We start from the raw sequence: 25,479 nt of genomic DNA on the forward strand, positions 1-25,479 counted from the left end.
TTTTGAAATCACCCTATATATAAGCTTTTCTTGTAATAAAAAGTCAAAAGTCAAGTTGTTTTAAAAATTTTAATAAGAAGAAGGTAAAAGGAGCTCCTGGAGAATTCTGCTATGCCGTTTTTTAAGACCTTCGGATTTGGGGCCGCTTCTCTCCAGCCATTTCTTGTGGCCGAAATGCAAATATTTCCTTCTCTCTTAGTTTCTTCAGAGTGGGCGTAATTCTCCAGGAGGTCTTGTTTGAGCAGAGCGTTCAAGTAGTCAATGCAAGAAACGAAGTAAAGATCGGGCCCACGAAAGCTAAAAAGAGAAGGGGTTTTGTCAATTGGACCAGCATGAAGCGGAAAAGAACCACCCCAGAAAATATGTAAATTTTAATCTACCAAAAGATATTTTTCTTTACAACTCCACAATTTTGGAATGAGGGCCGTAAAATGAAGGAATCCAACGTAGAATAGAATAGAAAGACCTTGTTTATCCTGCTCGAATGAGACTAAAAAGCCTTTACCCCAGCTTAAACAAGGTCCTCGTTATTATGGGTTTAACATTGTAGCAGATGCTTAATTATTACCTACAATAGACCTTGCTTAGTTAAAAAAAAGGGGAAATCCCCGAAAAGATTTGACCCATCTAACTTAGAGGACGTCATTACTGAAAAAAAAAAAGCTGATTTTTTCATTAGGATTGTCAAGAAAGTAGAGTGAGTGGCCTTGCCCCCTTACCTTTCCATTTGGGCCAAATATTCCTCCATTGTTCTTAGCCAGCTCTTCACAAACTTGCCCTGTAGACAAGGGAATGGTCTCCTTGGCTCAACGTTTCCGCACTTGAGTTTCCTTTTGAGTCCTGCATTTTGGGTCATAGTAGTAAGCGCGCAACAGCGCTAAAAGAAAAAAGAAATGTTAAATTAATAGGATGACATTAGGAAGTAGATGATAATTAGTTTATTATTTTATTAGTATTTTATTATTAAGAGGTTTGGAAGGGAACCTGTAACTGGCTATGGTCTTGTGTCCGTCCGACCGCGAATTCGAAGAGGAGAAGCGAAGACCAGGATAGGAGAAAGCCAGCCCATCTCCGAGAACGAACATTATCCTATCACAGGATAAAATCCGCCCCGGGCGGGAATCGAACCCGCGGCCTAGCGCTTACAAGGCAGACGCACTACCAACCAAGCTAACTAGGCTGGCTAAATGTCATTATTATTCCTCAAGAAAGAGCCATGTCAATGTAGATTTTTTTAAAGGCTTTTTTTAAGAAAAAAAGTACCTAATAGAAAGTAAAAAAAGAAAAAATGTTTATACAAATTTGATGGCTTACGTTGTCTGAAATCATTGAATGTTTCAAAGGCAATATCAATTTGGAGATCTTCCCAGGCATCTTTTCCATTCAGACCACATTGTTTGGCCAAGTATCGGCAAATGGCGGCAGATTGGTGAAGTTGTTTGCCATATCAATGTAGATTTTTTAAGGCTTTTTTTTTAAAGAAAAAAAGTACCTAATAGAAAGTAAAAAAAAAAAAATGTTTATACAAATTTGATGGCTTACGTTGTCTAAAATCATTGAATGTTTCAAAGGCAATATCAATTTGCAGATCTTCCCAGGCATCTTTTCCATTCAGACCACATTGTTTGGCCAAGTATCGGCAAATGGCGGCAGATTGGTGAAGTTGTTTGCCATCCACTTCCAACACGGGCATTTTTCCAAATGGCATCTCTGAAAAATTGAAGTGAAAATAATACTGTCTTGATAACAACTTTCATTTGTGTTAGTTAGTTTGTTATTTAATTAGGTACCTATGTATCAGGGTAAATTTAGACCCAAGACATTGAGGAACCAAGTAACCATCACAGGCTTGAATTTTTCTTTTCCGATTTACTCTACCATGTACTTCAATCAAGATTTTTTTTTTTTTTTTTTTTTTTACAAACTTCCCATTTTCCCAACAAAACACTGAATTTAAACAAAGTTAGTTATGTCTGGATAGGAGACCACCTGGAAAAACACATGCTTTGGGTTATTTTAGAGTGTACCTACTCAGCCTTGTGAGGACAATTAGGGATCTGTTTAAGTCCCACCAAAAAGGCAAGGCATAAAATCCTAATGACCTTAGCAGTAAAATAAGAAGCTGGCTTTTACAGGCTGAAAAATAAAAGTTACATAATTGTTAGTTAGTTGGTTTGTTATTTAATTAGGTATGTATCAGGGTAAATTTAGACCCAAGACATTGAGGAACCAAGTAACCATCACAGGTTTGAATTTTTCTTTTCCAATTTACTCTACCATGTACTTCAATCAAAGATTTTTTTTTTTCCACAAACTTCCCATTTTCCCAACAAAACACTGAATTTAAACAAAGTTATGTCTGGATAGGAGACCACCTGGAACAACACATGCTTTGGGTTATTTTACAGTGTACCTACTCAGCCTTGTGAGGACAATTAGGGATCTGGTTAAGTCCCACCAAAAAGGCAAGGCATAAAATCCTGATGACCTTAGCAGTAAAATAAGAAGCTGGCTTTTACAGGCTGAAAAATAAAAGTTACATAAAAATAAATAATAGCAAAAAATATAGGAACTTACTTGGCTTTAATGCAGGCCAATTGTCCTTTTCTATTCTGATATCCTCGAAGTCTTGTTCCATGTAGGAGAGGATGAATCTGATTGGTTCAGCCAAACCCTTGATGGGGAAATAGTACAGCTTGTAAGACGGCATGATTAGGGTGTCAAATTGGTCTGGAAAAAATCAAAGAAATTATTAAGTAAGAAGAACCAACTTGGAAAGTTTTTTACTGAACTTAAGTATAAATCTTTTGTTGTACCTATACTGAATAAAAAAATAAAATGAAAATAAAAACCTACCAAGGTATACAAGTTGGAAATTTATCTGTAGGTAGTACAAATCTACACAGAGAACTCACTAAATGTCTAAAACTAATTGAGGGAAAAACTTTGGCTGTGGGCACTTTTCTGATTCCACACCCTGGTTGCTGGGATCATAACACCTAAAGAATGACCTGATTTAAAACACAAATTTTAGATACTAAACTTGAAAAAAAATATGCTTTATCACCAGATCAACACATTTAAGTAAATATTAACAATCAATTTAAGTAGGGCGGGGGAGAATATACGTCAGGTTTACTCATTCACCAAAATAGAATCTCTGTATTTTAACTGATTAGATAGCTGGGCATTAGGTTATCTTTTCTGGTTATCTATTCTAACGTCAACATTTCTGACAAGATAACACCCACAAATTGAATGAAAAACAAACTGCTCCAATTTTATTATTTAATGCATTATAAGAGGACTAGTAAATGAAGCATCATACAACACAACAGAAGCTAGGCTAGTTAGTTTGCAGGGTAGCACATCTGCCTTGTCTTGTAAGTTGTAAGGTCATGGGTTTGATTCACACCCAGGGCAGATTTTATCCCAAACAGATAGGGTTTTCTCTTCCTTCTCTCTCTCTGATTTTGGGACCTTAACTTTTACAGTTCCCTTTATCAAACCTCTTTGAAATAGACCTTCATAAAGTTACCAAGTTTTCAATCAAAAATTCAAGTACTAATGGCTTATGTGTTATTGTGCCTATTTCATTTAGTCTACTTTAGTTTAGACTCTCTGCTTAGAATAGGATGTCCTAATATGCTAACAGTTCAATAGAGCACCTCTTTATTCCTTTATTGATATAGGTAGTTTTATTTATAAAATAACAATTAGTTCAAAATACTCGAGAAAATGAAAAATAAAAGATAATCCTACCTGTTCAGAAGATTCTTTCTAGCAAAAACTGGAAATGTCAATGGTTGTGCAATCAATAGAGAGACACAAAAGAATGGAACGATGGAGTTGGGCTGGAATAAATTTGAGGGAAGGGATAATTGCAGGTTGATGTTCTTCTGTCTGGAAATTTTATTCTGAGGTCAAGGTTGAAATCCTAACACAGTGGCTGCCAGGGATAATTGCAGGTTGATGTTCTTCTGTCTGGAAATTTTATTCTGAGGTCAAGGTTGAAATCCTAACACAGTGGCTGCCATAACAACCGTTGTAGATACTTACCTAGGTGCGTCAAATCCCCAACAGGAACGAAGGTGATAGAAGAATAAAAGCTAGAAAGTTGAAAGGCCAAAATGTCACAAAGCCCTGCCGAACACCAAACTCAACAGAAATAGATCAGCTTGTAGGTTGGCATCTTGATTACCTAAGTTGGTCTGAAAAAAAAAGTTAGGATTAAACACTACAACTTGACAGCCAGAAATTGACAGCTTAAAAGCTTATAATAACATAAGTACTTCCTTACTTAGTAGAAGAATAAAAGCTAGAAAGTTGAAAGGCCAAAATGTCACAAAGCCCTGCCGAACAGCAAACTCAACAGAGCCGGAAGCGGAAAATGCGGAAATGCGGAAAGAGAACTTTCAAATTTTGAATTTTCGCGCTCCACACTTCCCAAAAATTTCGTTTACATTTGATTTACAAGCACATTGCATACACAGAGTTACAGGGCGCTTTATTTAGACCCGTTCATTCGCAGGGCTAGAAATGCGAGACACTGATAACTTTTATTTCCTTCCTTCAAAGACCATTCCCGTGATTCCCGTTGGAACATTTAAGTTGAGCAACATAAAGACCAAAGCCGGAAGCGGATGCGGAAAGTGAACTTTCAAATTTTGAATTTTCGCGCTCCACTGGCTCCACAACTCCGCACTTCCCAAAAATTTCGTTTACATTTGATTTACAAGCACATTGCATACACAGAGAGGTACACGGCGCTTTATTTAGACCCGTTCATTCGCAGGGCTAGGCTAGAAATGCGAGACACTGATAACTTTTATTTCCTTCCTTCAAAAATCATTCCTGTGATTCCCGTTCAAACATTTAAGTTGAGCAACATCGGGTGTGACGAGTGATTGTCAGGAACATTACTGAGTTTTTTTTTTTTTTTTTTAACGCCTGTTTTTATTTCGTCGAGATCGAAGATAGGCGATAAGCGATAAGAGACACTACAAGAGCGATTTTGTCAAGTCTGGGAACTGAACCTGGGACTTTCTATATGGAAAGCAAGTAGTCAGCACAAAAAAAGAACAATGAAGTAATAGAAAAATAAGGTGTTTTTATTTTGGAGTACAAACAGGGAAGAACATAGAGGTAGAAAATCAGGAACCTTGAATATCATGGCAGCATAGCCCTTTTTATGAGAACGAATTCTTACTCTTCACACAGTAAAAAATTTACAGATCAATTTTCGCTTCACGAGAGTAGCAAAGAGAGAAATTCGTCAAAGGGCCTTAAATAATATGTAACCTAAAGGGCCTTATAAGTATTGAAAAGAATACTGATGGGTGCCTAACTTGACAATGAAACTCTGGATTTACAGATCAATTTTCGCTTCACGAGAATAAGCAAAGAGAGAAATTCGTAAAAAGGGCCTTAAATAATATGTAACCTAAAGGGCCTTATAAGTATTGAAAAGAATACTGATGGGTGCCTAACTTGACAATGAAACTCTGAATTTACAGATCAATTTTCGCTTCACGAGAATAAGCAAAGAGAGAAATTCGTCAAAGGGCCTTAAATAATATGTAACCTAAAGGGGCTTATAAGTATTGAAAAGAATACTGATGGGTGCCTAACTTGACAATGAAACTCTGACACATTACAATACGCACAAACGTACATTGAAAATTACCAATTTTTTCTGTGCAAAAACATAGGAAACCTAGCTCTAATAGAAAGAGGAGTTTAAGATACGCTTATTTTGCAAGTAGGGTAAGCTTATCCGTGTTCGAAGCAATATTTTTTCATGGGATCATTAGGTATGGTCCCCTAGTAAGGGGCTTACGAAGATCAAGTAAGAGATTCACAAGAATGAAAGTAAGCAGACCACAAATATCCACAGAGGCAGTCAATAAGCCCCAAGAATTCAACCTAAGGCCGTCTTAAACTTCAGATTGCGGTCGTTTCTCCACCCACTTCTTGATGGTCGGAATGGCCAGGACTTCATCTCGGAGTTTCTTCAGAGTAGGCGTATTCTCTACCAGATCTTGCTTGGCCATCACGTTCATGTAGTCCAGACAGGCGACGAAATAGATATCTGCCCAGGATAGCTGGAAAAAAGAAAAAGAAAATAATTTAGAAGAGTTACCTAGGTACCTACTTACTTACTTATCCTTGGCTGCGGCCTTAACGACCATATGCCTGTGTCACAGCAGCTGCCCATTCTCCTCTCTCCAAAGCCACTTGCTTCCATTCTTCCGGATTGATTCCCATGAGCTCTACATCCTTCTTAATGTTGTAGGTACCTTATGTAAAAAAAAAGCCTGATAAAGAGGCTAAAAAGGAGAATGCCAGTTCGATTCTCTCCCGGGGCGGACTTTATCCTTCACAGATAAGGTTCGTTCTCGGAACGGCTGGCTTTCTTCTATCCTGTCCCCCTCCTCTTCTGGCTTTCGGGACGATAAGACCTTAGTAGTTACAGTTCCCTCCAACAAACATTGAAAAAAATGGTAATAATACTCGTAATATTTTAAAAAATGTCTTGGGATTGTAGCCCTAGTAACTCCACCATATTTTATCATTGAAAATCCAATTCTATCACCACTCTCAAGATAAACACAGTGACAGCAGTGACTCCATAAAAGTCTGTCCTTGTGAATTTTACTGCTTCAAAAGATAAATGATTTTTCTTTTCTTTCTTTTTCTTTAATCAGTCTGTGTTTGGGAGTTCTTTTTTGAGGTTCATAAAGTTATCTAAAACTATACAAGGTATGAAATGATGGTACTTACCTAACTTGTGGTTATCAAGTAAAAACTATCACTTACCTTTCCATTGGCCAAATATCCTCCATTATTCTTAGCCAGCTCCTCAAAGTTGGCCTGATAGTAAGGAATGGTCTCCTTGCTCAATGGCTCCCACTTCAGTTTCTTTGACTCCTCATGATGATCGTAGTGGTAGCTTGAAACAGCTGAGACAGATCAATAATGTTATTGTGAAATTGGGTATCTCCCATAAAATTGTTAAAATCTAAAATATTTGTGTGTGTGTGTGTGTGTGTGTGTGTGTGTGTGTGTGTGTGTGTGTGTGTGTGTGTGTGTGTGTGTGTGTGCGATTGCTATGAAACTTTGTCAACTTATTGCTGGCACTCCCGTGAAGGTTATAGGCTATTTTCCGGTTCGTTTTTGTTAAACTACGCCGAGCAAGACCACTAATGGATCAGTGACATGAACGGAACTTCCGATTACTATTTTCCGGTTCGTTTTTGTTAGGCTAGGCTGAGCAAGACCACTAAATCGATAAGTGACATGAATGGCCATGCCTTAAGGATTTACTAGCAGAGATCCGGAGCATAGCGACGAATTTCGCCTAGTAAATAAATAAAAGAGTTACTTTTAGGTCAGTCATCTCCCGTAAATTGTTAAAATAAATAAAACAGTTAGGTCAGTCAAAAGGAGTAACATTAGACATAAGTCACATAAGGAACTAATCTTCTTGCCTATGGCTTCCCTCAAAATTAACTTCCCCCTTCTTCAGGTTACCTATTTAACTATTTAGGTTACCTATTTAACAATTTAGGTTACCTATTCAACTATTAAGGTTACCTATTTAACAATTTAGGTTACCTATTTAACTATTTAGGTTACCTATTTAACAATTTAGGTTACCTATTTAACAATTTAGGTTACCTATTTAACTATTAACTATTTAGGTTACCTATTTAACTATTTGGGTTACCTACTTAACTATCTAATGCTGTTTGGTTTTGAACCATAGTTCCTCACATGTGCTGACTGATGAATATTTTATTTTTTTTACACAATTAAGCAACAACACATTATACTTTATTTATTTTTTTAATGTAGCTTTGTGGTAAAAATAATAATAATGATAGTACTATCCAAATTCTTGTGAAATACTCTTTTACTCACCTGCTCTGAAATCATTGAATGTTTCAAAGGCAATATCAATCTGCAGATCTTGAAAGCTAGAAAGTTGAAAGGCCAAAATGTCACAAAGCCCTGTCGAACACCAAAGCCGGAAGCGGAAACCGGAATTTACCGGAAAGTGAACTTTCAAATTTTGAATTTTCGCGCTCCACAGACTCCACACTTCCCAAAAATTTCGTTTACATTTGATTTACAAGCACATTGCATACACAGAGAGTTACACGGCGCTTTATTTAGACCCGTTCATTCGCAGGGCTAGAAATGCGAGACACTGATAACTTTTATTTCCTTCCTTCAAAAATCATTCCCGTGATTCCCGTTGGAACATTTAAGTTGAGCAACATCGGGTGTAACGGGTGATTGTCAGAAACATTACCGAGTTTTTTTTTTTTTTTTAATGCCTTTTTTTATTTTGTCGAGATCGAAGATAGGGTATAAGAGACACACTATTTTCTACAAGAGCGATTTTGTCAAGTCTGGGAACTGAACCTGGGACTTTCTATGTGGAAAGCAAGTATGCAATTTCTTTGTGTTATTATGTTACAACTTTGGTGCTCACTGCAGCATTGTAGGATTTTTCCCAATACATATCTCAATAATCCTAACAACCAATGTTTACCTACCATGCTGGCATCGGTCGCTATGCGCATTTACATGTCATAGCTACTCATTTTCCTCACGAGGCTGAGTGGGCCCCGCAACAGCCAGTCACGGGATCAATCATTTGCATGATACAAATTTCTTGACCCCGCCGGGAATCGAACCCGGGTTTGGCATCTTGATTACCTAAGTTGGTCTGAAAAAAAAAGTTGGGATTAAACACTACAACTTGACAGCCAGAAATTGACAGCTTAAAAGCTTATAATAACATAAGTACTTCCTTACTTATCTACACAAGTTGTGCAAGGAAAAAAAAAAAATCTGTAGGTAGGTATAGGTACTAATAAGAGTGTACTGAGGTGAGGTAGGGTACCTACTGAGAATATTATTAATGATTTTGATAAGTAATCAATAGGTACAAGGAGCCTGTAGGTAGGCAGTGCCTAAAAAAATAATCAAGGGTCAAGTGACACAATATGGCATTATACACCCACCTTTCTGATAAGAGAGTAACTTGATACTGTTATTACTGTTGTTAAGCTTCAACTCAAATAACTCAGCAACAGGTTGGAAATTCTAGTTTGATGAAAACTGAACAGTAGCACGTAGCACTGAGTAAAAACTGTACAGAACTGAGTAATGGGTTCACCAGGAATTAATGAGTTGATGATGACTAAGTGTCCTATGAACTGAAAACGTGAAGAGATGTAGAAAAGAGTGTACCTACTGAGGTGAGGTAGGGTACCTACTGAGAATAAAATATTAATGATTTTGATAAGTAATCAATAGGTACAAGGAGCCTGTAGGTAGGCGGTGCCTAAAAAAATAATCAAGGGTCAAGTGACACAATATGGCATTATACACCCACCTTTCTGATAAGAGAGTAACTTGATACTGTTGTTAAGCTTCAACTCAAATAACTCAGCAACAGGTTGGAAATTCTAGCTTGATGAAAACTGAACAGTAGCACTGAGTAAAAACCGTACAGAACTGAGTAATGGGTTCACCAGGAATTAATGAGTTGATGATGACTAAGTGTCCTATGCTCCTATGAAGAAAGAGATTTACAAGGGCCCCATCCATCTTAGATAGGACGGTTTACCGTACCGTTTTTCGCGGTATCTTCTCACGGAACAAGAAATGACTGGACAGGCTGATGAGGATGGCGCACAGGGCTCCGAAGTAGGCAAAGTACACGCCTCCCGCTCTGTGGATGTTGAGTTGTCTCCTATGAACTGAAAACGTGAACAGATGTAGACACTATAGCCTGGATACCACTGATGTTTCCTTTTTCAATTACTAGGTCACATGTCACATGTAACAAATGAATGAAACTGACTCGCTTGTTGGATGAGTAAAGCAGATGAGATCCTTTTTCAATTACTAGGTCACATGTCACATGTAACAAATGAATGAAACTGACTCGCTTGTTGGATGATACAGAACTGAGTAATGGGTTCATCAGGAATTAATGAGTTGATGATGACTAAGTGTCCTATGAACTGAAAACGTGAAGAGATGTAGACAGCATAGCCTGGATACCACTGTTTCCTTTTTCAATTACTAGGTCACATGTCACATGTAACAAATGAATGAAACTGACTGGCTTGTTGGATGAGTAAAGCAGATGAGAGTTGCACAATGCTTTTTACTGATTACTTACCCAACCAAAGCCGGAATCGGTGAACTTCGAAATTTAGGTACTGAAGAAGTTGGCTAATATTTAAGTAATAAGAAAATGACCTGAAGACAATGAAATATTAGTAGGTAAATCCTGTAAATCTTTTACCTTTATCTTTATACCTTTCTTAATTTTTTTAGGGCAGATTGGAGATTGGACTGATTGGAGTGATGCCCTGTGATGCTGAATGCTGATGCAGTGTCAGGTGTCAGTGTCAGCGGATTTTCAAGATTTTCAAATTTGTTTATTTTACAGCGTTGCAACGTGTGACTTGTCAGCTGTGAGTTGGAGAAAAAAAAAAACCTCTTTAGGTATAGTAGAGTACAAAAGGAAAAGCCTCCGGAGAGGGAAATCGGAAATCGGTAACAATAATGGAGGTATTAATAAAAGGTCGATTCCTACATAAAAAGTTGTGAAAAATCCAAATCTGAGGTCAAAACTCGGAAAAAGTAACTTTAAAAGGTCGAAAATTCAATTTTTACTGCCGTCCTAATGAAAAAGTTCGAAGAGTTGTGACGTCAGATTTCAGGTCAAAATGCGCAGAAACGCTTCAAATTATATTGAAGATAAAATTCCATACCTCGGCTGGGATTGAACCCACGCCCTCCTGTTTACCAGGCGAGCGCCTTATTGAGGATAAAATTCCATACCTCGGCTGGGATTGAACCCACGCCCTCCTGTTTACCAGGCGAGCGCCTTGACCAAACCACCGAGGCTTAGTCTGGCTGGGGGAATTTGAACAGAGAGTGTAGACCTGTTTAATCTGGCTAAGGGACTAACAGATAAAATTCCATACCTCGGCTGGGATTGAACCCACGCCCTCCTGTTTACCAGGCGAGCGCCTTGACCACTACACCACCAAGCACAAAATAATTGCTGTAGTCTACCCCAGATGCTAATGATTATGCATATTCCTCTTCTATTGTTTAAAAGGTCGAAAATTCAATTTTTAACTGCCGTTCTAATGAAAAAGTTCGAAGAGTTGTGACGTCAGATTTCAGGTCAAAATGCGCAGAAATGCTTCAAATTATATTGAGGATAAAATTCCATACCTCGGCTGGGATTGAACCCACGCCCTTCTGTTTACCAAGCGAGCGCCTTAACCACTACACCACCGAGGAAGCACAATAATTGCTGTAGTCTACCCCAGATGCTAATGATTATGCATGTTCCTCTTCTATTGAGCAAGTGGTGTCCAACCTGTGACAAAAAGAGTGGCCTCCTCATAAATCGCAGTTACCACCAGGGCCGTATTCACTCTTCTATTGAGCAAGTGGTGTCCAACCTGTGACAAAAAGAGTGGCCTCCTCATAAATCGCAGTTACCACCAGGGCCGTATTCAGGAGGGAATCGAGCTTCAGTTTTCTCCATTATCATAGGCCAGACTCCGAAAATTTGAAGAATAGTGTTTGGACTCTCGGGTTCCTCCTCGACAAAACCATCAGTGGTGTGTATACTTTTTTGGGGACCCCTCAGCTGTTTCAACTCTCAGCTCCCTCGACCAATAGATTGATGGGGGGATGGCATTTCGGGACCCCCTGAATGTTTCCCTTCGGGACGTCTAAATTTTTATAATTGTACCTATAGCTTCCATTCACCGCTTAATAAATAGAATCGATTCATTTCTCTCCTGATTCTATTTATTAAGCGGTGAATGGAAGCTATAGGTACAATTATAAAAATGATTATTGTTTTTGCAATGTTTTATTGACACTGACGCGCCGGTCTTTGCTATTATTTAGGTACATAATAATTATGGTTTTAGATACTAGTGGATTTAACTATTGACCAGTCCTAACTTTCTAAGTCAGTCTATTGATCAAACTTACCAGTTATATATGTATAAAGTTATGTAACTTACCACTTACCAGTTCTACTAGTTTGACTAGGATAGGTGAGGCAGCCAGGAATGTCTCTTTCAAGCTTCGTTCTAGAGTTGAGACACTATGGTTTTTCTATTGACCAGTTCTAAGTCAGTCTATTGATTGATCAAACTTACCAGTTGTATAAACTGATGTAACTTACCAGTTCTACTAGTTTGATTAGGATAGGTGAGGCAGCGAGGAATGTCTCTTTCAAGCTTCGTTCTAGTGGGGAAACGCTAGTAGGTTTATTTATTGACAAGTTCTAACTTTCTAAGTCAGTCTATTGATTGATCAAACTTACCAGTAGTTGTATAAACTGATGTAACTTACCAGTTCTACTAGTTTGATTAGGATGGGTGAGGCAGCGAGGAATGTCTCTTTCAAGCTTCGTTCTAGTGGGGAAACACTGGTTGTGAACTTGCTTGCACTCCTGTGAAGGTTATAGGCTATTTTCCGGTTCGTTTTTGTTAGGCTAGGCTGAGCAAGACCACTAAATCAATAAGTGACTATTACCTATTTAACTATTTAGGTTACCTATTTAACTATCTAAAGATGCTGTTATTTTGCTGTTTGCTTTTGGACCATAGTTCCTCACATGTGCTGACTGATGAATATTTTATTATTTTTTTTTACACAACTAAGCAACAACACATTATAATTTATTTATTTTTTGGATGTAGCTTTGTAGTGGAAAAAAAAGGTAATTATGCAGAAGCCACGTCCGTGGAAAAGAAAAGCTCCTTTTTGTATTTAACCTAACCCTATAATAACACAAATCACTGCTCTAATTGTGAAAACTCCTTCTTGTGTTTAACCTAACCCTATAATAACACTGGTCACTGCTTGTTTTTGTGCTAGTTCCTTTGGTAGCAATATTCCACGGACGTGACTTCTGCACAAGTACCAAAAAAGAATAATAATAGTACTATCCAAATTCTTGTGAAATACTCTTTTACTCACCTGCTCTGAAATCATTGAATGTTTCAAAGGCAATATCAATCTGCAGATCTTTTTTGTGCTAGTTCCTTTGGTAGCAATATTCCACGGACGTGACTTCTGCACAAGTACCAAAAAAGAATAATAATAGTACTATCCAAAATCTTGTGAAATACTCTTTTACTCACCTGCTCTGAAATCATTGAATGTTTCAAAGGCAATATCAATCTGCAGATCTTCCCAGGCATCTTTTCCATTGAGACCACACTGTTTGGCCAAGTATCGGCAGATGGCAGCCGATTGGTGAAGTTGTTTGCCATCCACCTCCAGAACTGGGACCTTACCAAATGGCATCTCTGAAGAAAAAGGAATGAAAGATTAATAAATACAGTGGGAAAATAAGACAAAATTATTTATAGAATGATATAGAAAGATATTCTTGGATTCTCTCCCTTCCTTTCTTTCTCTCTCAAATAAAAAAGTTACGAATAAATAAGTACCTACATTTTCAGTTTAGAACTTGAACTTTTCCTTAATTTTTATGTACTTAAATAAGCATAGATTATTAACATACAGACCTGGACTTCAAAAATAGAAATAATTGAATTGAACTGAATTGGAAATGAGTAAAATATTAAGTGGTGTCTTACTTGGCTTGATTTCAGGCCATTGTTCCCGTTCAAATCTGTAATCCTCAAAGTCCTGTTCCATGTAGGAGAGAAGGAATCTGATTGGTTCAGCCAGAGCTTTGACGGGGAAATATATCAGCTTGTAGGTTGGCATCTTGATTACCTAAGTTGGTCTGAAAAAAAAGTTAGGATTAAACACTACAACTTGACAGCCAGAAATTGACAGCTTAAAAGCTTATAATAACATAAGTACTCTTGGATTCTCTCCTTTCCTTTCTTTCTTTCTTTCTTTCTTTCTCTCTCAAAAAAGTTACCAATAAATAAGTACCTACATTTTCAGTTTAGAACTTGAACTTTTCCTTAATTTTTATGTACTTAAATAAGCATAGATTATTAACATACAGACCTGGACTTCAAAAATAGAAATAATTGAATTGAACTGAATTGGAAATGAGTAAAATATTAGCATCTCTGAAGAAAAAGGAATGAAAGATTAATAAATACAGTGGGAAAATGAGACAAAATTATTTAAAGAATGATATAGAAAGATATTCTTGGATTCCCTCCCTTCCTTTCTTTCTCTCTCAAAAAAAAGCTACCAATAAATAAGTACAATAAACTGAAAATGTAGAGTTTATTTTAAGTACCTACATTTTCAGTTTACCTTAATTTTTATGTACTTACCTAAATAAGCATAGATTATTAACATACAGACCTGGACTTCAAAAATAGAAATAATTGAATTGAACTGAATTGGAAATGACTAAATTTTAAGTGGTGTCTTACTTGGCTTGATTTCAGGCCATTGTTCCCGTTCAAATCTGTAATCTTCAAAGTCCTGTTCCATGTAGGAGAGAAGGAATCTGATTGGTTCAGCCAGAGCTTTGACGGGAAAATAGATCAGCTTGTAGGCTGGCATCTTGATTCAAGTTGGTCTGAAAAAAAAGTTAGGATTAAACACTACAACTTGACAGCCAGAAATTGACAGCTTAAAAGCTTATAATAACATAGGTACTGAGTGAAGTTCAATTTCAATTTTTAATAAACCTTTATTTTTATTATTTTGTTCACACAGTTAAGTATACTTACGTCTTCTCAACATAAGATCTGCTTCAATTTGTCTTCTCACTTTGTTAATTTTTCAGCACAACTTCCACTTCCTCTAACATGGATCATGAACATTGCAAGTATATTTCCCCGCTCTCTACGAGATATGCTTCCAAGGAAATGCAACACAACTTCAGCGACATGAAGAAGTTCACCACTTGGCGACAACTGTGGATTTATCTTGCTGAGGCTCAGCAGGTAAGAGATTGATGAACATTTTTTGCATACCTATTCTGTTAAGTACCTACCTGCTGTAGCCAAATTGAAGTTAGAAAACTTTGCCAAAATCAAGGAGAATGAACTTTTTTTTTTTTTAGTCTGGTTTCAGAAATAATATTTACATAGGTATAGTCCTTATTTGTATTTAAAATTAACATTAATTATTTTTTCCAAAATATTACAACTATTATTTGTACAACGTATTGTTAAGTATAGTTCCTAGGTTTCTACTTCTCTTGCCATTAGTATTTTCCAACTGTACACCTGAAGATTTTGATTGAGTAAAAGTTTTATATATAACAATAATAATTATTAGGTAATTAGGTGCATAGGACTATGTCTGGCTGAGGGACTATGTCCTTGGTGGTGTGGTGGTCAAGGCGCTCGCCTGGTAAACAGGAGGGCGTGGGTTCAATCCCAGCCGAGGTATGGAATTTTATCCTCAATATAATTTGAGAATTTGCACCACAATAATAGTAGTAGCTATGGCTGGAGGTAAAGGGACTTTTCAGGTCCTATGCGAGCGAGGTATAAATAAGCACTATTATTATATTATAATTCATTATTATATTATTATTATTATTATTATTGTTATGATTATTTCATTCATTCATTATTGATTATTATTATTATTATTATTATTATATTATTATTATATTATTATTATTATTATTATTATTATTATGATTATGTATATTATTATTATCATCTCTGGCGAGGCGGCCATGTCGTAACCTGAGGGACTATATATTATAGTTTATTTGTAGATTTCAGCTGTTCTAGCTGGGGAACTTAACAGCAGGAGCAGGACGAGCCCAATTTTCCTCCACGCTTTATCAATAGCGCGAGAGGTTGAGTGCGAAGGGCGTCCCACTCGGAAAACTTGTTGTTTTAAGCCAAACCAGTTGGCCTCCAAAGCAATCACTCTGATTATTAGCTGACTTGAGAGGCCGACGGACAGCAAACGACGAACATAGAACATGAGGAAGAAGCAAGAGAAGAAGAAGAAGAAGAAAGAATAAGAAAGAAGAGAAAACGAATTAGGTTCATAGCCAAATAAATGTCAACTCTCTCTAAAAGATATTCAAGACTTCTCCGCTAATGGCTTTGTTGCTATTGTATTTATATATAAAAATATTTAAAGCTTTCTGCATTGGCTTCTTCATCACTGTGTAAAGGTACTTACCTATAATACATATTGGCCAATCGCCATCTATGCAATTTTAACCCTTAAAACAAGGAAGGTGTTGGCAATAATATAGTGAACAGGCCACACAAAAATCCCTCTCTTGCCAGCCTTATTTAGCGCTTGGTTGGTAGCGTGTCTGCCCTGCCAAGCGCTAGGCCGCAGGCGTTCAATTCCCGCCCATGGCGGATTTTATCCTGAAGGAGGTAATGTTCTTTCTTGGAAAACGGCTGGCTTTCTCCTATCCTGTCTCCTTCTCTTTTCGCTTTCGGCGACGATAAGACCTTAGCAGTTACAGTTCCCTCTGTCAAACCTCTTGAAAAATCCCTCTCAGATCCAAAGCACAATTTCACGCTGGAAGCTGACCGGTGCACAGTGGTGGATTCGCGGCTAGGAGTAGAACTTGAACGTCAGGACGATGTCGGCAAAAAACGAAGCCGAAGTGAGGAGCCCGAAGATTGCCGAGGTGAGGAGAAGGTCGAGGTAGTGCTTGGAGGGGCGGGAGTAGATGGAGGTGGACAGGTGACGCCAGTCGTAAATGAGAATGAGGGAGGAGAGGCAGGTGAGGAACGCGAACACCCACGCCCGAAGCATTGCCTGGAAACAAGAAATTAAACAGAATTCCTCGAGTGTATTGGAAGATTGGAACACATTACATGGCTTTAGGATCACTCCATTTGTCTAGTAGGGTCTGTTTTACTTGCCTTTGGGATTAATTTACTGATGAAAATTTGTAATGAAACAATAGGTTGAAAAATAATCTTTCCTTGATTTCCTATCCTGTCTTCCTTCTTTTTCTCTTCGCTTTAGGGACAATAAGACCTCAGCAGTTTCCGTTCCCTCTATCAAACCTCTAATCTAAAAAAAAAGACAAAAAAAGAAAGTTTTTCAACAAGGAAAGAGATTTACAAGGGCCCCATCCATCTTAGAAAGGACGGTTTTCCGTACCGTTTTTCGCGGTATCTTCTCACGGAACAGGAAATGACTGGACAGGCTGATGAGGATGGCGCACAGGGCTCCGAAGTAGGCAAAGTACACGCCTCCCGCTCTGTGGATGTTGAGTTGTAGCTTGTGTGAGAACGGGGAGATGAGAGTGCCTATACTGAGGAGACAGAGGATCTGAAACAAGATGAAGCCAGCGTTGCTTACTTCAGTGAACCATTAGGAATTGATGCATCTAAAGGTGTGTCCACACATAGTCAACTGGCCGTCGATCGATGTCAACTGAACCGTCCACACTGCCTCGATAACATAGTTTCTCGTCGATCGACGGCCGGTCGACTATGTTTGGACACACCTTTAGATACACTAATTCTCAATATTCTACTGAAGTTAAGCAACGTTGCGGGTGGTTGGTATTCGGATGGGTGCATGACCGCCTGGGCAATTGCGTGCTGCTGGCTTTTCTCGGCCCCACTCAGGCTGTGAATAGGTGGGTGGATTTTCGCCGAGTGGAGAGTAAAACCACTGTCTTTAAAGACCTAAAGTGACTGTGATGATGTGACCACAACCTTAAAATATTATGTGTTTTTGTGACCATACCCTAATTGTAAACATAACCTAAATGATAAAAATAAAAAGCAGTCTTTAAAAATGTGAGAACCAGAAAACTTCGTCTTGTCACTTGTTTTATTAAAAAGCTACAAGCCTACAAGAAAGCCATCAAGGATCAAAGGCAAAGACCACAACAGTGACGTTGAACTTCTTTTTTTGTATGTGTACCTTTTGAATGTGTAAAGAGGCTACGGGTGGTTTATCGTATAGTCATGCGAAAGATCTCCGGTTCGATTCCAGTCGTAAAAAAATCGACTTTTTTCCCGACTGATCTAACTTGCCAACAGTTCTATAAGTTAGTCTATTGACTAATCTAACTTACCAGTTCTATATAAGTTTTAGTCTATTGACTAATCTAACTTACCAGTTCTATAAGTTAGTCTATTGACTAATCTAACTTACCAGTTCTACTAGTTAGTCTATTGAGGGTGGTTTATCGTATAGTCATGCAAAAGATCTCCGGTTCGATTCCAGTCGTAAAAAAATCGACTTTTTTCCCGACTGATCTAACTTACCAGTTCTATATAAGTTAGTCTATTGACTAATCTAACTTACCAGTTCTATAAGTTAGTCTATTGACTAATCTAACTTACCAGTTCTACTAGTTTGATTAGGATGGGTGAGGCAGCGAGGAATGTCTCTTTCAAGCTTCGTTCTAGTGGGGAAACACTGGAACACATTACATGGCTTTAGGACAACTCCATTAGTCTAGGGTCTAGGTTTTACTTATACTTGCCCTTGGGATTAATTTACTGATGAAATTTTGTAATGAAACAATAAGTAAGTTGAAAAATAATCTTTCCTTGATTTCCTAGCCTGTCTTCCTTCTTTTTCTCTTCGCTTTCGGGACAATAAGACCTCAGCAGTTGCCGTTCCCTCTATCAAACCTCTAATCTAAAAAAAAAAGACTTAAAAAAAAAATGTTTTTCAACAAGGAAAGAGATTTACAAGGGCCCCATCCATCTTAGAAAGGACGGTTTCCGTACCGTTTTTCGCGGTATCTTCTCACGGAACAGGAAATGACTGGACAGGCTGATGAGGATGGCGCACAGGGCTCCGAAGTAGGGGAACTCCAGTTACTTTATAACTGCTAATAGTGGATTTCACCAATGACTTAACGAGAGATTTAACTAATGGGAGAATTTTTAATCTATGGTTTTATTTGCATGAAGAATGGGTCTGTTTGTATTCGCCGTTCGCGTGATGGCCGATGGTTCTGCGGACGTCAAGTAGAACCAACCAACAGCTGAAGGAGGATAACATCTGCAAATTAATGGATTCGTGGGAGATGGGCCTCTTTATAGTTTTATGAATAATATTTTATAGAATCAACTCTCAGAATAACGAGACACCTGAATGTTTGCAATCATGATAGGCTATGAGAAACGTTGGATTCTAGAGTTTGCTCTGTTCATTTTGTAAGTATTCAAAACATTCAACAAGATGGAACCAATTTTTCAGATCCAAGCATTTTTTGGGAATTTTTGAAAAGTGAAATTTTAAGGTTCAACCACAAAAAAATATACCTATTACATCCCACAGAACCACAAAAAATTTTACTTGAAAAAAATCGGAGGTTTCAGAGGTGTCAAGTATGAAGATACTTCTGGCAACAGCGCCACATTCAGGATTTTGTTATCAACGGAAAATTTTGAGGTTATGTTCTTATCAAAAGTTAGGACTCTTGGAGATATCACCAAGTTCATCAGTGATATTTCATAACTTTTCTGTGTTTTAAGATTTTTTTTTATCAATATTTTATGTAATAACATACACAGCACGTTTTTCTGTATCGCCTGATAAAAGGACATAGGCTGTAGCTTGTTTCAATCAATATTTTATGTAATAACATACACAGCACGTTTTTCTGTATCGCCTGATAAAAGGACATAGGCTGTAGCTTGTTTCAAATCCAGGTAAATGACTTTCAAATTATAGCAGCTCTACGTTTCAGTGTTCTTCTAATCCACAAGGGTTTTTGTCCAACCTTTGTGCAGTCATTTGAATTGTCAGTGCTTTCAGAAGGATTGTTTCATAATTTTGTGAAGTATCTAGTTTGCTTTTGACTTCCTAAAATACATATAAAAGTAAGTCTGACTACCAACAGGATTTGTGTATTGACTTGGAACCAATATGATAAGGAACCAGCAAATCACACACTGCTCTTTGAAAGCTCAATGTTCTTATTTTAGCATAAAACAGTCTGCATGTTCTTAGTTATATTGTTGGCTAGTCAGAACTTTTTTTTTTTTCTTCAAAAGATGAAAGTGATTTACCCCTGTCTTTATTGTAGCAAAGAAACAACTGCTACATTAGACTTGCCTCATTGCACATGTTCTTTTTGGCAGTTTTCAGCTATATCGACGAAACGGTTAGAGATATTGTAAATGTTACAACAGAACACCCAAATAAGCACCATTCAATAGGATAAGGAAAGTTGTGTGATGTTCACACCAGATTTTTATTATTTTGTTCACACACAGTTATACTTAAATCTTCTGAACATAAGATCTGCTTCAATTTGTCTTCTTGCTTTGTTCATTTTTCAGCACAACTTCCACTTCTTGTTCACACAGTTATACTTAAATCTTCTGAACATAAGATCTGCTTCAATTTGTCTTCTTGCTTTGTTCATTTTTCAGCACAACTTCCACTTCCTCTAACATGGATCATGAACATTGCAAGTATATTTCCCCGCTCTCTACGAGATATGCTTCCAAGGAAATGCAACACAACTTCAGTGACATGAAGAAGTTCACCACTTGGCGACAACTGTGGATTTATCTTGCGGAGGCTCAGCAGGTAAGAGATTGATGAACATTTTTTGCACACCTATTCTATAAAGTATAAAGTGTTTGGTAGTTTTGGCCAGATGATTTCTTATAATAAATGTTCAGTCTAAAATCTTGAAATCCGTGTCTTCCACACTAAACATAGTGCAGTCGGAAAATTTTCTTTCGTGAAAATGATGTAATATTTTGTGTCTCTGTGTCTCAATTCAATTTTCAATGGATCAATTCAATAAGCCCTGTGCATTGCTAATGACAGGCAATGTTGCACAAAATAGGCAAAAAATGGGTAGGTATTACCTACCCTGTAAATTTATTAAAATAAATTAATATTTCAAAGGGTTACTTTCTGGAATTCTCTTGTTGACCCAACATCTGAATGGGAAGTATGGTGTCTCTTTTCGCCCATCTGATGAGAGGCATACTATGGGACGGGCAATGGGCCAATGGGGGCATGCTACTACACAGACCAAAAGATGCAAAAGTTTGAAAACGGGGATGAAACAGCACTCATCTTTTTCTTTTTAGTTTTTAAAAGTTGAAAACTTTGTAGGTAGGTACCAACTTGTGACAGTGCTAAGGTACCCTTGGAGGGTAAAAAGACAAAAGTCATTCATACTTATGGATTTTCAGTTCTACAGGAATTCATGCTCGTAGCTCGTACCTATACAACTTATGTTATGATATGATGTCAAAAATATCTAACTCAGAAGGTAGAATTTTATTTCGAGATGCACGCAATAATTTCCATGGAATTTCTACCTCTCTTTCCAAATTTGTCATGCGAAAATTTTACCGCTGTTTGCTGTTTGTCTTACGTACCTCCTACCTACATAGGAATTATCACCGGAAGTTAGGAACTTTTAAGAAAGAAAAATAGGAGGTATGACTAGAAATTAGATGCATACCTGTGGTTTGTTTTGTTGGGAAGGTAAATTTGGTCATCGACATGGTGAGAGCCTCTGATTGGTGCTTCTAAATTCCTTGGATATAACTGTTGTTGGGAACCAATGAAAATGATTAATTTAGCCACTTTTGAACTGTCCTAGAGAAAATCCACATTTGTACAATTTCTTATGCTATTTCCCTTTTGATAATGGGAAAAATCAGTTAAGTAAACAATATTAATAATGTTTTAACATTGATGTACTTTTATGAAAATTAATTCACTATCAACAATTGTTACACTTACTTACAAAATTTGTCAACTTTACTATCAACAGGTTGTTACACCAAAATTTGGAAAATATGGAATCATTTCACAGTGAAAGCAAAAATACAGTAGGTTTCAAAAAGTCTAGAAATTTGAACATAAAAAATACGAATTGAATAGAATTGAATTAAATCAAATAACTATTTACAGGTGAACCTAATTGCAGATTTTTTTTGCGTGGTTGAAAAATTGCCAGGAAACTAACACGAAATTCTCCCGAGACTCAGTTGAGTGCAAATAAATTACTTGAAGAAATATTTTGAATCATTGTTACACTTAATTACAAAATTTGTCAACTTTACTAGCAACAGGTTGTTACACCAAATTTTGGAAAATATGGAATCATTTCACAGTGAAAGCAAAAATGCAGTAGGTTTCAAAAAGTCTAGAAATTAGAACATAAAAAATGCGAATTGAATAGAATTGAATTAAATCAAATAACTATTTACAGGTGAACCTAATTGCAGATTTTTTTTGCATGGTTGAAAAATTGCCAGGAAACTAACACGAAATTCTCCCGAGACTCAGTTGAGTGCAAACAAATTACTTGAAGAAATTTTGAATCTATAGGAGGAATTTCAAATCTCTCTTCTCTTGATTCTGAGTTAAGAATTTCCCAATTCTGTCTCTTCAGTACCATACTACCAACATAGATTCTATTTGGACAAATTCACTAAAGCTGTACGGATTCAGTGAAAAAAAAAAGTAAATTGTAGAACTTTGAAAAACGGACGCTACAATCGCTGCATGGTTCCCTTTTCTATTAACCCCAATTTCTAATTGGAAAAAAGTTCTTAAATTGTCAAGTAAACATAATAATGTAGGTGCCAAAATTTCATCAAATCGCTCAAACAGAGATCTTTGAATAATAGAGTTAATCCAAATTAAATTACCTGCTATTTGAAAAGTGAGACATTAGCAATTGGTAGCGCGTCTGCCTTGTAAGCGCTAGGCCGCGGGTTCGATTCCCGCCCGTAGGTTCATAGCCAAATTGTCAACTCTCCTAAAAGATATTCCAAGACTTCTGCTAATGGCTTTGTTGCTATTGTATTAAAAAAAAAAGTTTCCTGCATGCTTCTTCATCACTGTGTAAAGGTACTACCTATAGGTACATATGGGCCAATCCATCTATGCAATTTTAACCCTTAAAACAAGGAAGGTGTTGGCCAAATAATATAGTAAGTAACAGGCCACACAAAAATCCCTCTCTTGCCAGCCTATTTAGCTTGGTTGGTAGCGTGTCTGCCCTGCAAGCGCTAGGCCGCAGGTTCAATTCCCGCCCATGGCGGATTTTATCCTGAAGGGATAATGTTTCTTCTTGGAACGGCTGGCTTTCTCCTATCCTGTCTTCCTTCTCTTTTCGCTTTCGGGACGATGAGACCTTAGCAGTTACAGTTCCCTCTGTCAAACCTCAAGAATGGGTCTGTTTGTATTCGCCGTTCGCGTGATGGCCGATGGTTCTGCGGACGTCAAGTGAAAAATCCCTCTCAGATCCAAAGCACAATTTCACGCTGGAAGCTGACCGGTGCACAGTGGTGGATTCGCGGCTAGGAGTAGAACTTGAACGTCAGGACGATGTCGGCAAAAAACGAAGCCGAAGTGAGGAGCCCGAAGATTGCCGAGGTGAGGAGAAGGTCGAGGTAGTGCTTGGAGGGGCGGGAGTAGATGGAGGTGGACAGGTGACGCCAGTCGTAAATCAGGATGAGGGAGGAGAGGCAGGTCAGGAACGCGAACACCCACGCCCGAAGCATTGCCTGGAAACAAGAGATTAAACAGAATTACTCGAGTGTATTGGAACACATTACATGGCTTTAGGATCACTCCATTTGTCTAGGGTCTAGGTTTTACTCGCCTTTGGAATTAATTTACTGATGAAATTTTGTAATGAAACAATAAGTTGAAAAATAATCTTTCCTTGATTTCCTAGCCTGTCTTCCTTCTTTTTCTCTTCGCTTTCGGGACAATAAGACCTTAGCAGTTGCCGTTCCCTCTATCAAACCTCTAATCTAAAAAAAGACTTGAAAAAAAAAATCTGGTGTGAACATCACACGACTTTCCTTATCCTATTGAATGGTGCTTATTTGGGTGTTCTGTTGTAACATTTACAATATTTCTAACTGTTTAGTCTATATAGCTGAAAAACGCCAAAAAGCGGTCGAAACCCGCCAAAAAGCGGTCAAAATACCACCAACCGCAGCACCTATTTTAACCAAACGTTTTGTATTGCATCCTAGGTTTAATTGATTTTATTTTCACGAGTAGGTTGTTGATGTCGATTAGCCGTCGATTTATTGGTAATCAACTAATCAATTTCAGATGTGAGGAAATATCGAAATTGCGCCTACTCGTTCTCATAGAAATATGAGTGTTGTTGGAAATACGAGTAGGTTAGGTGGTATATAGGGAACTCCAGTTACTTTATAACTGCTAATAGTGGATTTCACCAATGACTTAACGAGAGATTTAACTAATGGGAGAATTTTTAATCATCCAAGAAGGATATTTTACTAATCCAAAAGGGAGTTTTTAATGATCAAAAAGGAGTTTTTAGTGATCCAAAAAGGAGGAGATTTTAAAAACTCCCGTTTGGCTGAATAAAAACTCCTTTTTTAGATGATTAAAAATTCTCCCATTAGTGAAATCTCTCATTAAATCATTGGTGAAATCCACCATAAGAGTGGTAAGGTTTTTTAGTGACGGGGGTTTCACCCTCCTTTCGGCGACAAGCTACCCGCCTCCTCACATGAACCTCACCCAGCCTGAGTGGGACTTGGAAAAGCCACCCATCCGATTACCAACCACGCGTAACTTAACATAAGTGATCCATCGGGAATTGGTGTATTCAACTTGCTCTCTCGCCAGCCTAGTTAGCTTAGCTGGTAGTGCGTCTGCCTTGTAAGCGCTAGGCCGCGGGTTCGATTCCCGCCCGGGGCGGATTTTATCCTGATGGGATAACTGCGTCTGCCTTGTAAGCGCTAGGCCGCGGGTTCGATTCCCGCCCGGGGCGGATTTTATCCTGATGGGATAATGTTCGGGTGGCGCGTCTGCCTTGTAAGCGCTAGGCCGCGGGTTCGATTCCCGCCCGGGACGGATTTTATCCTGATGGGATAATGTTCGTTCTCGAAACGGCTGGCTTTCTCCTATCCTGTCTTCCTTCTCTCTTCGATTTCGGGACGATAAGACTATAGTAGTTACAGTTCCCTCTGTCAAACCTGGCTGGCTTTCTTCTATCCTGTCTTCCTTCTCTCTTCGATTTCGGGACGATAAGACCATAGGAGTTACAAAAAATAAGATAAAAAAACAGCAACTTGTGTTCGATTTTGCGATTTGCTGAATGACTCAAGCGGGGATCGAACAGGCAATACTCAGGATATATGGATGAGTTAGGATCCGCTGGTGTCACTACTACTAACCCTATCATTCTGTTCAGTGGCGTAGAATCCGTGACTGGAAGACACAGGTGGTTTTGTAACTCACGGATTGGTGGTTCGAAAAGGAATACTCCATAAAAATAGTAAATCCCTCAAAATAAAAGATCATTTAGGTTAGGCCAGCCACTCACTATCAGGTTGACCTGACGACAGGTTTACCTGATAGTGTGTGGCTGGCCTTAGAGTGGTTAAAGCCTCAAATAAATGAGAATAAAATTCCAAATCCTCGGCTGGGATTGAACCCGCGCCTCCCTGTTTACCAGGCGAGCGTCCGAGTGTAATCATAGTTATGAAGACACCCTGTATTCCCCGCTTGATGGTTCAAGTA

General features: G+C 38.0%; 3 protein-coding genes across 4 annotated transcripts; all 3 read right to left on the bottom strand.

Moving 5' to 3' along the window:
* Positions 1-806: 806 nt before the first annotated feature.
* Positions 807-4,759, bottom strand: LOC103512222 (glutathione S-transferase-like). The gene is made up of 6 exons (XM_026825757.1): positions 4,626-4,759; positions 4,060-4,158; positions 2,578-2,730; positions 1,618-1,710; positions 1,315-1,389; positions 807-877 (listed from the first exon to the last, which is right to left on the bottom strand). The coding sequence occupies exons 1-6, from the start codon at positions 4,747-4,749 to the stop codon at positions 807-809; spliced, it is 615 nt and encodes a 204-aa protein (XP_026681558.1). The 5' UTR covers positions 4,750-4,759.
* A 762-nt stretch (positions 4,760-5,521) lies between these two features.
* Positions 5,522-14,589, bottom strand: LOC103512218 (glutathione S-transferase). Of its 2 annotated transcripts, none has more exons than XM_008476972.2 (4): positions 14,439-14,589; positions 13,212-13,379; positions 6,820-6,962; positions 5,522-6,104 (listed from the first exon to the last, which is right to left on the bottom strand). In XM_008476972.2, exons 1-4 carry the CDS (start codon positions 14,569-14,571, stop codon positions 5,937-5,939), a joined length of 612 nt encoding a protein of 203 aa, XP_008475194.1. In that variant the 5' UTR covers positions 14,572-14,589; the 3' UTR covers positions 5,522-5,936. The 2 variants fall into 2 exon arrangements, with proteins under 2 accessions (XP_008475194.1, XP_008475192.1); XM_008476970.3 differs by lacking the exon at positions 14,439-14,589 and adding an exon at positions 13,674-13,869.
* Positions 14,590-16,532: 1,943 nt separating this feature from the next.
* LOC103512223 lies at positions 16,533-18,398 on the bottom strand. Its single transcript, XM_008476974.2, has 3 exons — positions 18,312-18,398; positions 17,113-17,283; positions 16,533-16,761 (listed from the first exon to the last, which is right to left on the bottom strand). The coding sequence occupies exons 1-3, from the start codon at positions 18,396-18,398 to the stop codon at positions 16,555-16,557; spliced, it is 465 nt and encodes a 154-aa protein (XP_008475196.1). The 3' UTR covers positions 16,533-16,554.
* Positions 18,399-25,479: the final 7,081 nt, after the last annotated feature.

This window comes from Diaphorina citri, unplaced genomic scaffold (genome assembly GCF_000475195.1).
Source record: "Diaphorina citri unplaced genomic scaffold, Diaci psyllid genome assembly version 1.1 scaffold811, whole genome shotgun sequence".
Lineage (NCBI taxonomy): Eukaryota > Metazoa > Arthropoda > Insecta > Hemiptera > Psyllidae > Diaphorina > Diaphorina citri.

Bases quoted from the DNA above. Each gene is read 5' to 3' on its own strand.
- LOC103512222 (XM_026825757.1), bottom strand. From the start codon at position 4,749: ATGCAATGTGCTTGTAAATCAAATGTAAACGAAATTTTTGGGAAGTGC. The intron at 4,159-4,625 runs TTTATGTTGCTC...ATTTCTGTTGAG, and splicing joins ATCCGCTTCCGGCTTTGGTC to TTTGGTGTTCGGCAGGGCTT. The intron at 878-1,314 runs GTAAGCCATCAA...TTTTTCTTTTAG, and splicing joins ATTCAATGATTTCAGACAAC to CGCTGTTGCGCGCTTACTAC.
- LOC103512218 (XM_008476972.2), bottom strand. From the start codon at position 14,571: ATGCCAGCCTACAAGCTGATCTATTTTCCCGTCAAAGCTCTGGCTGAA. The intron at 6,963-13,211 runs GTGAGTAAAAGA...GATCTGTCTCAG, and splicing joins ATTCAATGATTTCAGAGCAG to CTGTTTCAAGCTACCACTAC. The intron at 6,105-6,819 runs GTAAGTGATAGT...TCTTTTTTCCAG, and splicing joins GATATTTGGCCAATGGAAAG to CTATCCTGGGCAGATATCTA.
- LOC103512223 (XM_008476974.2), bottom strand. From the start codon at position 18,398: ATGTGTTCCAGTGTTTCCCCACTAGAACGAAGCTTGAAAGAGACATTC. The intron at 17,284-18,311 runs GTAAGTTAGATT...ATCTTGTTTCAG, and splicing joins TAATCAAACTAGTAGAACTG to ATCCTCTGTCTCCTCAGTAT. The intron at 16,762-17,112 runs GTACGGAAAACC...TCTTGTTTCCAG, and splicing joins AGAAGATACCGCGAAAAACG to GCAATGCTTCGGGCGTGGGT.